This window comes from Watersipora subatra, chromosome 3 (assembly GCF_963576615.1).
Source record: "Watersipora subatra chromosome 3, tzWatSuba1.1, whole genome shotgun sequence".
Taxonomy (NCBI): Eukaryota; Metazoa; Bryozoa; class Gymnolaemata; order Cheilostomatida; family Watersiporidae; genus Watersipora; species Watersipora subatra.
Genome location: NC_088710.1, coordinates 9,892,776 through 9,906,566, shown reverse-complemented (window position 1 = coordinate 9,906,566; position 13,791 = coordinate 9,892,776). Strand labels below are relative to the sequence as shown.

Here is a 13,791-nt window from a genome sequence, read left to right as displayed (position 1 = left end):
TGTACAGGTGGTAAATACACTACTAATAATAATGTACAAGTAGTAAATACAATAGTAATAATAACAATGTACAGGTAGTAAATACAATACTAATAATAATGTGCAGGTAGTAAATACAATACTAATAATAATGTACAGGTAGTAAATATAATACTAATAATAACGTACAGGTAATAAATACAATACTAATAATAATGTACAGGTAGTAAATACAATACTAATAATAATGTACAGGTAGTAAATACAATACTAATAATAATATACAGGTAGTAAATACAATACTAATAATAATATACAGGTAGTAAATACAATACTAATAATAATGTACAGGTAGTATATACAATACTAATAATAATGTACAGGTAGTAAATACAATACTGATAATAATATACAGGTAGTAAATACAATACTAATAATAATAATGTACAGGTAGTAAATACAATGCTAATAATTATGTACAGGCAGCCGAAAGTTATACTGTGATAGAAAAATGTTAAAACTATATACTCCTATTATAATTTTCTACGTGAGTAATTAATTTTGTTGGTTGTGATGAATCTGATGTGACTTTTCAGCCACTGGTTGAATAATCTGAAAGTGTATAACTACACTGATCACCAACTATGTTCAGATCAAGTGGATATCAAGAGAGGATAACTCTGTCACAAAATTGACAACTCAAATTTCTTGAGGTTAATTTCTGCTTTGATTTACACTTAACTTGCACTTTCAACAGTTTATATGTGCAAGTGAGGAACATACTTAGTTAGTCCTCACAGGTAGCTAATACAATAGAGCAGTTCATTTCATGTTAATAGTACGTGAGTAAATCACAAACTATAGTATGATGTTAGGGCCATAACAGAGAGTGGCAAATTATAAATGTAGCTACTTCACAGCTTGAAAATTGGAGCAGCTATTTAAATCTACTATATAAACGGCAATCGTTGTCTGTCTGTCCGCCTTATAGAGTGCCGTAATTTTCCAACTATTAGCCGCTACTAGGTATCTAGAGTGCATTAACGGGAATCTCCTGTTAGTACACGCCTCTATTCATCGTTTGCCGTTTTCACACAAAAATGACGTAATAATTACAACCCTATGGCTTTCTTTTAACTTCATGACACGTGATGCTTTTTTGTCCTCGACGTATTAGGGCTAATTTGTTTTCAGCAAAACGATATCGACAATAGACTCGCTATTAGAATTTGGCGATTAAATTTTATTAGCTCTATGAAACATGATGCCGTTTTTGTGAACCTCTATTTCTGGCTTTTCTTAAGGTTCAATTGCTAAATCGCTGTTAAGGTCACTACTTTTCACGCGGACAATTGCATTATCTCGAGTAGGAATAACATCTAGATTCTCTCACCTTCGATCAGACAAAGACACTACAATATTTTATTTTTGCATGACATATCGTTGTACCAGTATCATCCTATTCAGATTTTTGATGGATAGCTGTCGCTGGAACAGTAACTTTTTTATACACACTTCTATGCAAGAATTGTTATTATTAATCCAACATATTCACAAATTTTATTTTGTTTTCTCAGTTCGTATTAATTGTATCATTACCGAATCATCTCATATTGTAATCGTAGCAAAACAGTCTCAATTTAGCTATTACTTGCTAATTATTTCACTGTTACATCTAAACCATTTTATAGTCATTTTTATTTTAAATTTTATTTGACCTGCACGAAACATTTTTCTCATGATATGAAGTTTGAATGTTACAGTTGTTTGACAAAGTTTGATAAACTTTGCAGTTGTTTTTATTTTCTCTCAAATTATTTTAACTACACAAAACACTTTTCTCATGATAGGTTACCTATCATGTTTTCTCATGTTACCTATGTAGTTTGAATGTTAGAATGGCAAATGTTGTTATATATGTTAAATACAAATTGTAGGTTACTAAGTAAAAATAACGCAGTACCAGACTGCCAGCCGTGACACTCCAAAACCTCTCCTTATGTCACCTTTACTCCACCTGCACGTTTTACCAGAAAACACCGTAGTGCCAGACTACACCAGTAGGGTTACTCACGAGTCACCAAGACTCAGAAAGACTCTTAATAATCGACAAAGCACAGAGTCACAAAGCATCTAAAATACGACAAGCGCAGAGTCACAAGCTACGCGAACGGAGCTCGGATTCCCAATGACAACATGGCCGTTTTTGCTCGTCCGGTGGCGCATGCCCACGAACCCTTCCGAGCTATCGTCGAGCACCACGTGACTACTAACTCACATCTCCCCAGCTTTTGAGAAGCTACCAGCTATCCCTCATAGTCATCCAAATACCGGGGACGCCGTTGCTCCCGCTGCGACCGCCTGAGCATTGACGGTTGAGGCTCAGGCTCATCAGTATCTAAATCCCCGGACGGAAACCCAGCAGTCTGAGGCTCACCATCCATGTTTTGAACTTCATCCTCGGCAGTCTGAGGACCGTCCTCCACATCCCCCTCTGAGACCTCAACTACCTCACAGGGATGCAGCTGAGGCGGTGGGGGAGCAGCAAAACCGCGTAATCTATCGAGATAGGCCGGCCGTCTTCAACCAGTTCACGGATGCCATTCTCCCTACTACGGTCAGTGCCAAACCGCCGTGTGCGGACATCCCTCACATGCCTCGGCATGCCATCCACGCACACATTGTGCTTTGAAACGACTCCGGAGATCACTCCCGGTGCCCACTGCCTAGTGCACGACAGAGTCAAAGGTTTCACCCACACCTCATTACCGACAGCAAATTTGCCTTGACTGACCTCATCTAACCCGCGTAGATTAACGTCAAAAGGCACTCGCCATGAATATCGATACAGATTATTCGAGGGTACCGAACCCCCATTGGTACCCTTGCCAGGCGTGACATTATACTAAAACGTCGCCTCCTCGGGGCTAATTCTTCCCCTCTCGGCAATCCTCTTGATTGTCCGGTGATTCCTCTCAACGATTCCGTTGCCACTCGGGGCGTAAGTGGCACGAAATCTCAGAGAAATCCCCCACTCGGCAGCAAACTGTGCAACAGTTGCTGACCTAAACGCCATGGAATTGTCCATTAACAATTCGTCACACGGCCCTCGCTCAATTACGACCGTGCGTAACTGAGCCACGATGTGCGCTGCCGTCTCACTTGGCAAGTAGCGCCAGATAGCGAAACGTGACGGCCCGCAATCAACCATGGACAGGAACACCTGGCCGCCTTAGTGAGTCACGTCTATGGCCACCCGGCACCAGTTCCCCTCGACAGCCAAGCTGCCTGTTTCCATGAGGTTCTCACCTCTCGGAGCCGGGTCAACACGCTGACAGGCCTCACAGCCAGCCAGCTCGCGTTTGATCCGCTCCCGTGTCAAGTCACTGCGTACTTGTTGAGCAAGGTACAGTGTTCTCTCGACACCCAGATGGTGAGGCAAATGAGCCGCCCATACAGCATCCCCGAGGGTCTCACCGGTGAAGATGGCAGCAGCCGTGCTCGCGGCCTCACCTCCACTCATCCCACGATGTCCAAGCCACTTCTTGGGCACCCTCGTCATTCTATCCGCCTTGTTCTCCACAGTAGGTACAAGACGCATAGTGGCCGATAAGCCGTACTCGGTGATCGTATCACGGATCACCTCCAGCCGACGCTTCACCAGCATTTCTGCAGCACCTTTCGTGCGAACACGATTGCGCCCGTCAATTGTATTTGACATCCAATTGACAACTGTGAGAGAGTCAACTGCCAAGGTGAAGGTCTTGAACCTCCATGCGATAGCCAGGTTAACACCTCGTCCCACAGCTTCCAACTCGGCAACATTGATGTGTGAATGGTCTGACTCCTTCCTCAGCCACGACGCATCTTCAACAATGCTGCCATCAACCTCGACTGCCACACCGAGGCCCAGAGAGCTAGCATCTGTCCACACAACGACCGAACCATTCGGTCTTACGTGCCATGGACCCCTAACAGGGTTCTCCTGACATACCCTTGTGTAAAGCTCACTAGCCAGCGAGCTGACCTCCTTTTCAACAAGGGCATCCCAGGCTCCGTTGCATCCCAGCCGCTTCAAGAAGCTGCAATAGGGCCGCAACCACCCAGCCACTGGGTAATGACCGACAAGTCGGCCACAAAACGAGAAAAGCTCTCTCTTAGTCAGCCCAGCTGGCTCAAGATGTATTTCGGAGAGTGCAGTTCCCCTCGACATTTGCAAATGTCCACGAGTATTTCCCTTCAGAGAAATGCCCAACAACCGACCTCCATCAAGGCCCTCCGGCTCTTTCGTCGCCAGTCCATACTTAGCAAGGTGCTTCCTCAGCTCCTCCACGCCAAGCACAGACTCCTGCACTACTATATTGTCGATATAGTGGTCAGTCCCTCGTCGAACCCGCTCGTCAAGCGAAAGAACCTTGCCTAGGATTTTGGTCATGATCCTAGGCGCACACGAAAGCCCGAAGCCTAAACGTGTCAGCGCATAAGGGACCCCCTTATATTTCACGACCTGGTATTTTCACAGGTCCTCCGAAACATGGATTTGTAGGTACGCGGACTTGAGGTCAACTACCCCAAGTTTGCCACGCAACTGTTTCCACTTCCAGATTTTCTCGCCGCACACAGCGACCGCGTCACCTTCTGTGTGACTCTCGACAAACGCGTTCAGTTCACGGTAGTCCATGACTGGTCGCACTTTGTCCTTCGTTGGTTGAAACACGGCCAAAAGAGGGATAAAACCCTCAATGGGCCGACTCCACCTTTTCAACCAATCTTTTGAGATCCAGCTCTCAATTTCAGCACAGTACCGCTCATGCAAGTTAGGTGCCCGAGTACACTTGTACTCCGCGACCCGGGTCTGCAATCCTTTCGGAGATTCCCCGGACCACCACCAGCTAACGGTCCAACTGCCTTGGGCAAAAGTGGCAACAAAATCGGGGTCGTCGATTCGCAGTGACACCAGATCACCACCCAACCCCGACAACGGTGCCACCCTTGCCACCCCGCATGCGCAGCCAGCCCCAGTATCCTGCCCTGCAGGTACTGCACAGCATCCACTCTGATAGGGTTTCCCCCACCTGACCGAATACTTCGCATCACTTCTTCTATGGACAGTGACGCCTCCCATGTGGTCAATGACGTCGCCACCCAGCAAGCAGTCAACCCCAAGATTGCACAGCTTGTCCATAACAAGTGCCGTGACGCCGAAACAGTGTCCCTGTACACCGACGACCACCCGACACTGACCCTTCACATGAGACGCCTTACCATCCGCTGTCAACAGCGGGTGGCTCGGCCTAAGTCGGGTTGAGCCTGTCAACACCTGCGGACTTACCAGAGTCCTCTCGCTTCCAGTGTCAACCAGACACTGAAAACCGCAACCATTCAGGATGGCTCGAACGACCGGCATACGACTGCTCGTCGTAGGCGCGCCGGTCGCCCCGGACAGCCAAGGACTGTCCCGCAGTACACTCTTACTGCTTGCATGTGACCTCCAGCCTCCCCCTGTCACGCCAACGCCACCTCGGGTCCCCCTGATGTTATGGGACCTCTCGTAAGCCTGGCTTACACGGTGTCCATATGAGAGGATGCGGCGCCCCGAGTTGCATCCTCCCGATGAAAATTCGGCTCATCCTCCGTGAGCCCTGCCACCGCCCCAGGCGGCGGCCGTACAGGACAGTCCCGTACAAAGTGCTCCGTACTGCTGCACCGGAAACACCCGACCCTCTTGCCAGAAAAGGTCTTTTTCACCCCCGTACCAGACGAAGGCCGCTTAATACGTGGGCAGTCCTTCACCCGGTGTGGACCCCCACATCGAAACCAACTGTCTTTGCTTTCCGGCTGCTTGCCAAAAGCAGCCCCCAACTGCTTGCCAGAAGCAGTCGCCGGCCGGTTACCAGAACTGGCCGCTGAGCTAATTGTTGAGGGGCGACCCTCAACAGCTCTCCGGGAAACCAACCTTTCCCTCACTCGGTTCAGCACCGAACCAAAATCAGCAGTATACGCCTGATCGTGCGTAACTGCCCACTCGTAGACTGACTCGGGCAGCCCTTCATAGAACTTGGTCTTAAACACCATGTCCTCCAGCGCCACCCCCAGTCTACCGCCGAGCCGCTTCAAGCGGTCCAGGTACACGTCAACTGTCTCCCCGGATTCGAGTCGACAGCTGACAAAGCGACGCCATGCCTCCTGTCGAGGCATGGCGTACTCGGCAGTCAACACTGCCTTCACGACATCCCACTGAGATGTCTTGCCCACCCTCATGCGTCCATGCATTCTGGCGGCAGTGCCATCGAGCATGTACGCAATCAGCGTGCACGGAGCAATGTGCTCCAACTCACACAGTCGCTCGTACTGCGAGAGCCATGCAGTTACCTCAACCGCACCATCACCGGCAAATGGCTGCATCTGCCGGCTCAGCCTTTCTAAAATAGGCCCTCGTGCCTGGTTCATCAGATTCGCTAAAAAAGCGGCATCTAGAACCAGCGGCACTGTTGCAGCGCTCGCGGCGCCCTTGGTTGGCTGACCACCTCCGCCATCAGTAGATGGCTCAGCCTTTTGGCTGCTCCCAGGCTCACTCATGGCCCGCTCGTGCTCACCTCAGCCCAGCTGAGTGGCACCACCTAACAACAAAGAAAAAATAAATACAATGTATAAGCTGATATAGCTTGTAAGGGACTAAGTAAAAATAACGCAGTACCAGACTGCCAGCCGTGACACTCCAAAACCTCTCCTTTTGTCACCCTTACTCCACCTGCATGTTTTACCAGAAAACACTGTAGTGCCAGACTACACCAGTAGGGTTACTCATGAGTCACCAAGACTCAGAAAGACTCTTAATAATCCTTTCTAAAATACGACAAGCACAGAGTCACAAGCTACGCGAACGGCGCTCGGATTCCCAATGACAACATGGCCGTTTTTGCTCGTCTGGTGGCGCATGCCCACGAACCCTTCCGTGCTATCGAAGGGCACCACGTGACTACTAACTCACACAAATAGATTTTCTGTGCAAAGACTTTTTTATTACTCGGGTAAAAGTACAGCTTATGGTGTAAAATGTTGGAAAAATACTTTACCAAAGTTGTTTTCTCGCCTTTGAGCGGATTAAAATTTACATTATTTTATTTTAATGGGAAAAATTGTTTCGGATCTCGAACAACTCGATTTTCGAACTACCTTCTGGAACTGATTATGTTCGAGAGCTGAGGTTCCACTGTACGTTATCAAAAGGTATAGTTCGCTGAAAGTTATGAAATTTTAAATTTACATTGGTTTGAAAACCTTTACAGTTTTATTTATTTTTAAATCAGTTGTCCTGCACAAAACTTTTTCCTCATGATATGAAGTTTAAAAATCGTAGTTGTTTGAAAAAGTTTGAAAACCTTTGCAGTGGTTTTATTTTCTCTCTTAATTTATTTCAACTACACAAAAAACTTTTTTCATGATATGTAGTTTGAAAGTTAAAAGGGCAAATGTTGTTATATGTTAAATACAAATCAATTTTCTGTGCAAAAACTTTTTTTACTACCCGGGCAACGCCGGGTAGCACAGCTAGGCTTGGGGCTGTGGCGTCACTTGGGGATGCGCGGGAAACGATTGATTGCGAGGCGAGTGGGAGGTGATTGCAAGGCGAGTGCAAGACAATTGATTGCGAGGCAAGTGGGAGGTGATTGCATGGCGAGTACGAGGCGATTGATTGCGAGGCAATTGATTGCGAGGAGAGTGCAAGGCGGTTGATTGCAAGGCGGGTGGGAGCCAATTGATTGCAAGGCGATTGATTGCGAGTGCGAAGTGATTGATTGCGAGGCGAGTTCAAGAACACGATTGTCAACTGCTCGGCGGGTAAAAACTGGTCAGCCGAGGCGGGGCTCAGTGGCAGAAGTGCGGGATCGTCAACTGCAAATATAGATGGGTATGAACGGATGCATGAATCTAAACACATGAATCTAGAGTATTTTCTAGATTTTACACGCATCTAGCTGTAAGACACACTGCAGGTTTCCATTGTTCTCCCTAACATTGACATGTATATGTGCATGCATACTCTGATTAGGACAACAATTTCAGTAGACTGCATATTTGGAGTTGTTTTACAGTATGAAAGACAACTCTCAATAAACCTTATGCTGCACACGAATTTGTTCCTGTAGGCGGGTAATGCAGCTAGTACTGATATAAAGCTCCCACAGATGTTGGTTGTAATCACCTCAGATCTGTCCTCAAACAATATAATGCAAGAAAGAAACTCTCCAGGTGTTCAACATTAGATAGCACTGATTGTGAATATCTACTTAAATCTGAACTATGTAGTATAACTAAGATTAAAGGGTGTCTATTAATAGCTGGCAGCAATACAACAGAAATATGATGAACTAGAAAGAGAGTTCATGGCAGACAGACAGCGTACCAAGACAAAGTTGGCTGAATACATGGAAGGAACAGTGATAAGCAAACGGAGTGCTGTAAGAAACACACGACACAGACTGGAGGCAAAGAGCAAATACAGCCACGAGGTTGATTTACTGATATTTATGCTTTACTTTTTAATCAATTTTCTGATATCAAGAATCTTATATTAATATAAAAAGTAGTAGTCGGCGCCCATCAGTAACTATATATCAGTTATAATAACATATACACTGACATATATAATGACTACCAGTTATAATAACATATACACTGACATATATAGTGACTAACAGTTATAATAACATATACACTGACATATATAATGACTACCAGTTATAATAACATATACACTGACATATATAATGACTACCAGTTATGTTAACATATACACTGACATATATAGTGAGTACCAGTTATAATAACATATACACTAACATATATAATGAGTAACAATTATGATAATATATACACTGATATATATATAATGATTACCAGTTATAATAACATATACACAAACATATATAATGACTAACAGTTATAATAACATGTATACTGATATATAATCACTGCCAGTTATAATGACATATACACTGGCATATATAATGACTATCTGTTATAATAACATATACACTGATATACATAATGACTACCAGTTATAATAACATATACACTGACATATATAATGACTACCAGATATAATAACATATACACTGACATATATAGTGACTAACAGTTATAATAACATATACACTGACATACATAATGACTACCGGTTATAATGCCTTATACACTGACATATATAATGACTACCAGTTATAATAACATATACACTGGCATATATAATGACTACCAGTTATAATAACGTATATACTGATATACATATAATGACTATCAAGTATAATAACATATACACTGACATATATAATGACTACTAGTTATAATAACATATACACTGACATATATAATGACTATCAGGTATCATAACTTATACACTGACATATATAATGAATACCAGTTATAATAACATATATACTGACATATATAATGACTACCAGGTATAATAACTTATACACTGACATATATAATGACTACCAGGTATAATAACTTATACACTGACATATATAATGACTACCAGTTATAATAACATATACACTGACATATATAATAACTACCAGTTATAACAACATATACACTGACATATATAATGACTACCAGTTATAATAACATATACACTGATATATATAATGACTACCAGTTATAATAACTTATACACTGACATTTATAATGACTATACCAGTTATAATAACATATACACTGACATATATAATAACTACCAGTTATAACAACATATACACTGACATATATAATGACTACCAGTTATAATAACATATACACTGATATATATAATGACTACCAGTTATAACAACATATACACTGACATATGTAATGACTACCAGTTATAATAACATATACACTGATATATATAATGACTACCAGGTATAATAACATATACACTGACATACATAATGACTACCAGGTATAATAACTTATACACTGACATATATAGTGACTAACAGTTATAATAACATATACACTGACATATATAATGACTACCGGTTATAATAACATATACACTGACATATATAATAAATAACTGTTATAATAGCATGTACACTGACATATATAATGACTAATAGCTATAATAACATATACACTGACATACATGTATATAATGACTACCAGTTATAATAACATATACACTGACATACATAATGACTACCAGTTATAATAGCATATACACTGATATATATATAATGGCTACCAGTTATAATAACATATACACTGACATACATAATGACTACCAGTTATAATAACATATACACTGACATATATAATGACTACCAGTTATAATAACATATACACTGACATATATAGTGACTACCGGTTATAATAACATATACACTGACATATATAATGACTACCAGGTATAATAACATATACACTGACATATATAATAAATACCTGTTATAATAGCATGTACACTGACATATATAATGACTAATAGCTATAATAACATATACACTGACATATATAATGACTATCAAGTATAATAACGTATACACTGACATATATAGTGACTACCAGTTATAATAACATATACATTGACATACTGTATACATAATAACCAATGTATCATGAACCACTAATCTAATGGATTTAGAAGGAATATTCCATATATTACTTGTAGGTTGATATAGTAAGAGCTTATGATGAGCTGTATGAGAAAATGGGGAGTCTTTGGAGAGAACAACTCCCTGCTCTGAAGTTGTCTGATATTCAGGAGATAGAAAAAAAAGGTAGTTTTTTTTAAACATTGTTTACCGTAATTATTTTCTTGTTTTACAGTACCTTAATATACCACGGTTTTTTGTTTTATTTTTATAAATAAAAATAGAGATGCTGAAGTGACTATAACTTTCAGCTCTATTGCAATTGAAAGTGAGAAGTTGGTGACAACTCCTACATACCCAAAATCTTTGTCTTTCCTAAAGACCGCCTGTTTCAAGAGCTGTGGTAAAAGCGTCACACAGCACGAAGGAAATATTTATGTACAAATGGATAATTCCATTTTAAGGGTAAACAACTTTCAGAGTGTCAATACCTTCATTCGGTCTGAATACTCAGTATTATCGGTTGCTATTCATAAGGAGACTATTTATGGTTTGACCGCAGCCCCTACTAACAGCAGAAGTCATTCTTCACATCCAGAGATACGAAATATCCAGTTGTATAATTTGTCTGGCAAGCTGATGTCTAGCTGGCCGTCTGCTGTCAACGGTTCATACAGCTCACTGACACTTCTGTCTGATCAGCTTCTTCTTGTTGATCAGACGAGTTTCAAGTTTACACCAGCTCTCTACACACTTAATGGAGTCTGGGTAAAAAATGTCTTAGACTCTATGAGGTCATCATTACGAATTCTCACTGCTGCAGATAACACTTCTATAATTGCGTTTGATTCAAGTTTCAATGACCTTATCAGAATAGACATAACTACTGAAGAGGTCATATGGAGGAGGAAGGAAGAGGAGCCACCAGCTATCACACGCTATGGAAGAGGACACGCCCTTTTAGCTAATAGTGGAGAGAAGCTGAGAGTAATCAACTTGGAGACAGGTTAGTTAGCCTTAGTTTCTATAAACCTGTAAATATGACAACTGTAAACTATACGCATGGTGTAAGTTGTAAAGAGAATGTCTTACATGATTCAAATATAAGTATGTTTAATTTTATTGTTTTCTCTTAGAAACCACTGACTCTTGCTTACGCAAGGAAACAACTAGAATCATCTGCTTTTTCCATAGATTACATTTAAGTAAATTCTACTGCAAATACTTATAATCCCCTGGCAGCTAGTCACGCTCATTTTAGGAGTTGTGGTTCATGAGTTCGGTGGGCTGAAGAAAGATGGTAAGTGTATCCACTGTGAGGGGGACACTTTGGTAGTAACAACAGCTGGCAGCAAGATGGTAAAGATTTATAAGCTCTGTCCATGAGAGCTCATCCGGAGACTCAGTTGGATCATGGGTTCAAACTGTTGGTTTACTTGTAGCATGTTTCATATATTCTGTATACTATATTTCTGTGGTGTTTGAATAATTTTTAGTTTCTACTGTTTGACATGCTATTATAGCAACATTTTTAGAGATCCTATAGTTATATTTTTGTTGTCAAGTTATATACTATGCATATATATTTTTTCATATGTAATAGATGTCTGTAGATTTCTTTCAGATTCGGGTGGAATAAACCATTACTGTAATCTACACCCTATCATGGCAGCTTCTTAGAAATAATATTTTGTGCTCAAAAATATACAGTGATGCTTAGTTCTGATAAACAATCACATAGATTTGTAAATTTGTTTAAAATAAACTACAACTATCAAGAATTTCAGAGCACTTGAAGCATGTAAACACTCTAAAGGCTGGATTACATTATACCAGCAGTAATCCCACAATGCTTCAGTGATCATGTATGATAACATTGTTCATACTATCATAAACCTATCTGTCTTTACAACAGTGAATAGTCTATCACACAGTGTTTTCACTACACACAATGCTATCACTGAAGTGATGAAAAACTAATTGTGCAGCAACTAGCATGAGCGGAAATATAAATTAAGCAATCTGTCACAGCCAATCTCCATCACCGAAGTGATGCACATTACACACACTGATGTGGATGCTCGGCAAAATGTCAAGAAAGTTTGACTGCTGCAATGTTTCCCAACATATTTCCATTGCCTTGGCGATATGATCGGCTTAATGAATAATCGCCGAGAAGACATTCGTCGATACAGTGTGATCGTTCCACTAGAAAATATGACTTACATCTCAGACTTTCAATATCGTAATTCCGGTAAAATATTCAGCTACAATCAAATTTCTCGATTAATTTAAATAGTAATTTAGAACTCAGCCTAATGTCAAGGTTTAGCCAGAAACATAACCTTGCGCTGATCTGCTTTTAGTTGATGCGGAAAAGAACATAGAAACACATGTACCTGCTGAAATCAATACAATGCATAGACTAAGTAAAAGTAACATGAAGTAACTTTTAGTAAACATCCACAAAGTAACACAAGGTGTGACTAAACAAGAACAATGATGGAAGAAACAGTAACAATCCTAGATTATAACTTCCTGTAATCTACATAAAATGATATTACTGAAATTCTTTTTTTATAGCAGTTAAAATTTATCATTTTGCAGTTTTTCGTAGATCTAAACAAATTGGATAAAGACAAAGCGACAAGCATAATTTATTAAGCAGTGCAGACACTTGAGCTTCTGCTATAGTGATAAAATAATGTTTGTATCAATAGACAGTGGCAAGCATTAAACATATTCCTTAAGAAGTAGGTACAATAAACTAGGTGTAATAAGAATACACCAATAATTAACTTTGTAATAGGTTTATTTTCAGGTAAAATGTTAAAATATCTTAAACGATATTCTACAGAAGTCCTGAACAACAAGAACTGACGCCCAGAGCATTAAGTTATTTTAGTCTGCTGAATAAATAGTCGATTGCGTAACAATAATTTACATCGTAATTGACTCATGCTACTGACTGAGCAGCCTGATGAATGACTACAAATCTTTCCATAAAAAGATAACTCCTGAGTAGAATATAACTGGCTGCACATGACAAGTCTTTTGCAAAATGAATATATTTTTTATATTTATTTGCAAAGGATTTTTGGAAGTTTCTAGCAATCAAAGATTTATTAGCAACATCTATTCTTAGAATAATGTTGATACTGAAAGCAACAAGTAACTGTATTTTACGCTGGGATCACGAACATACCTTATAAAGACTGACATCAAAATACAT

The 13,791-nt window shown here is 40.7% G+C and overlaps 1 protein-coding gene across 1 annotated transcript; it reads right to left on the bottom strand.

Annotated features, from left to right (window-relative positions):
* Nucleotides 1-3,211: 3,211 nt before the first annotated feature.
* LOC137390325 (uncharacterized) lies at nt 3,212-4,414 on the bottom strand. The gene has a single exon (XM_068076656.1). It carries the CDS (start codon nt 4,412-4,414, stop codon nt 3,212-3,214), a length of 1,203 nt encoding a protein of 400 aa, XP_067932757.1.
* Nucleotides 4,415-13,791: the final 9,377 nt, after the last annotated feature.

Coding starts and splice junctions, on each gene's coding strand:
- LOC137390325 (XM_068076656.1), bottom strand. CDS start 4,414: ATGACCAAAATCCTAGGCAAGGTTCTTTCGCTTGACGAGCGGGTTCGA.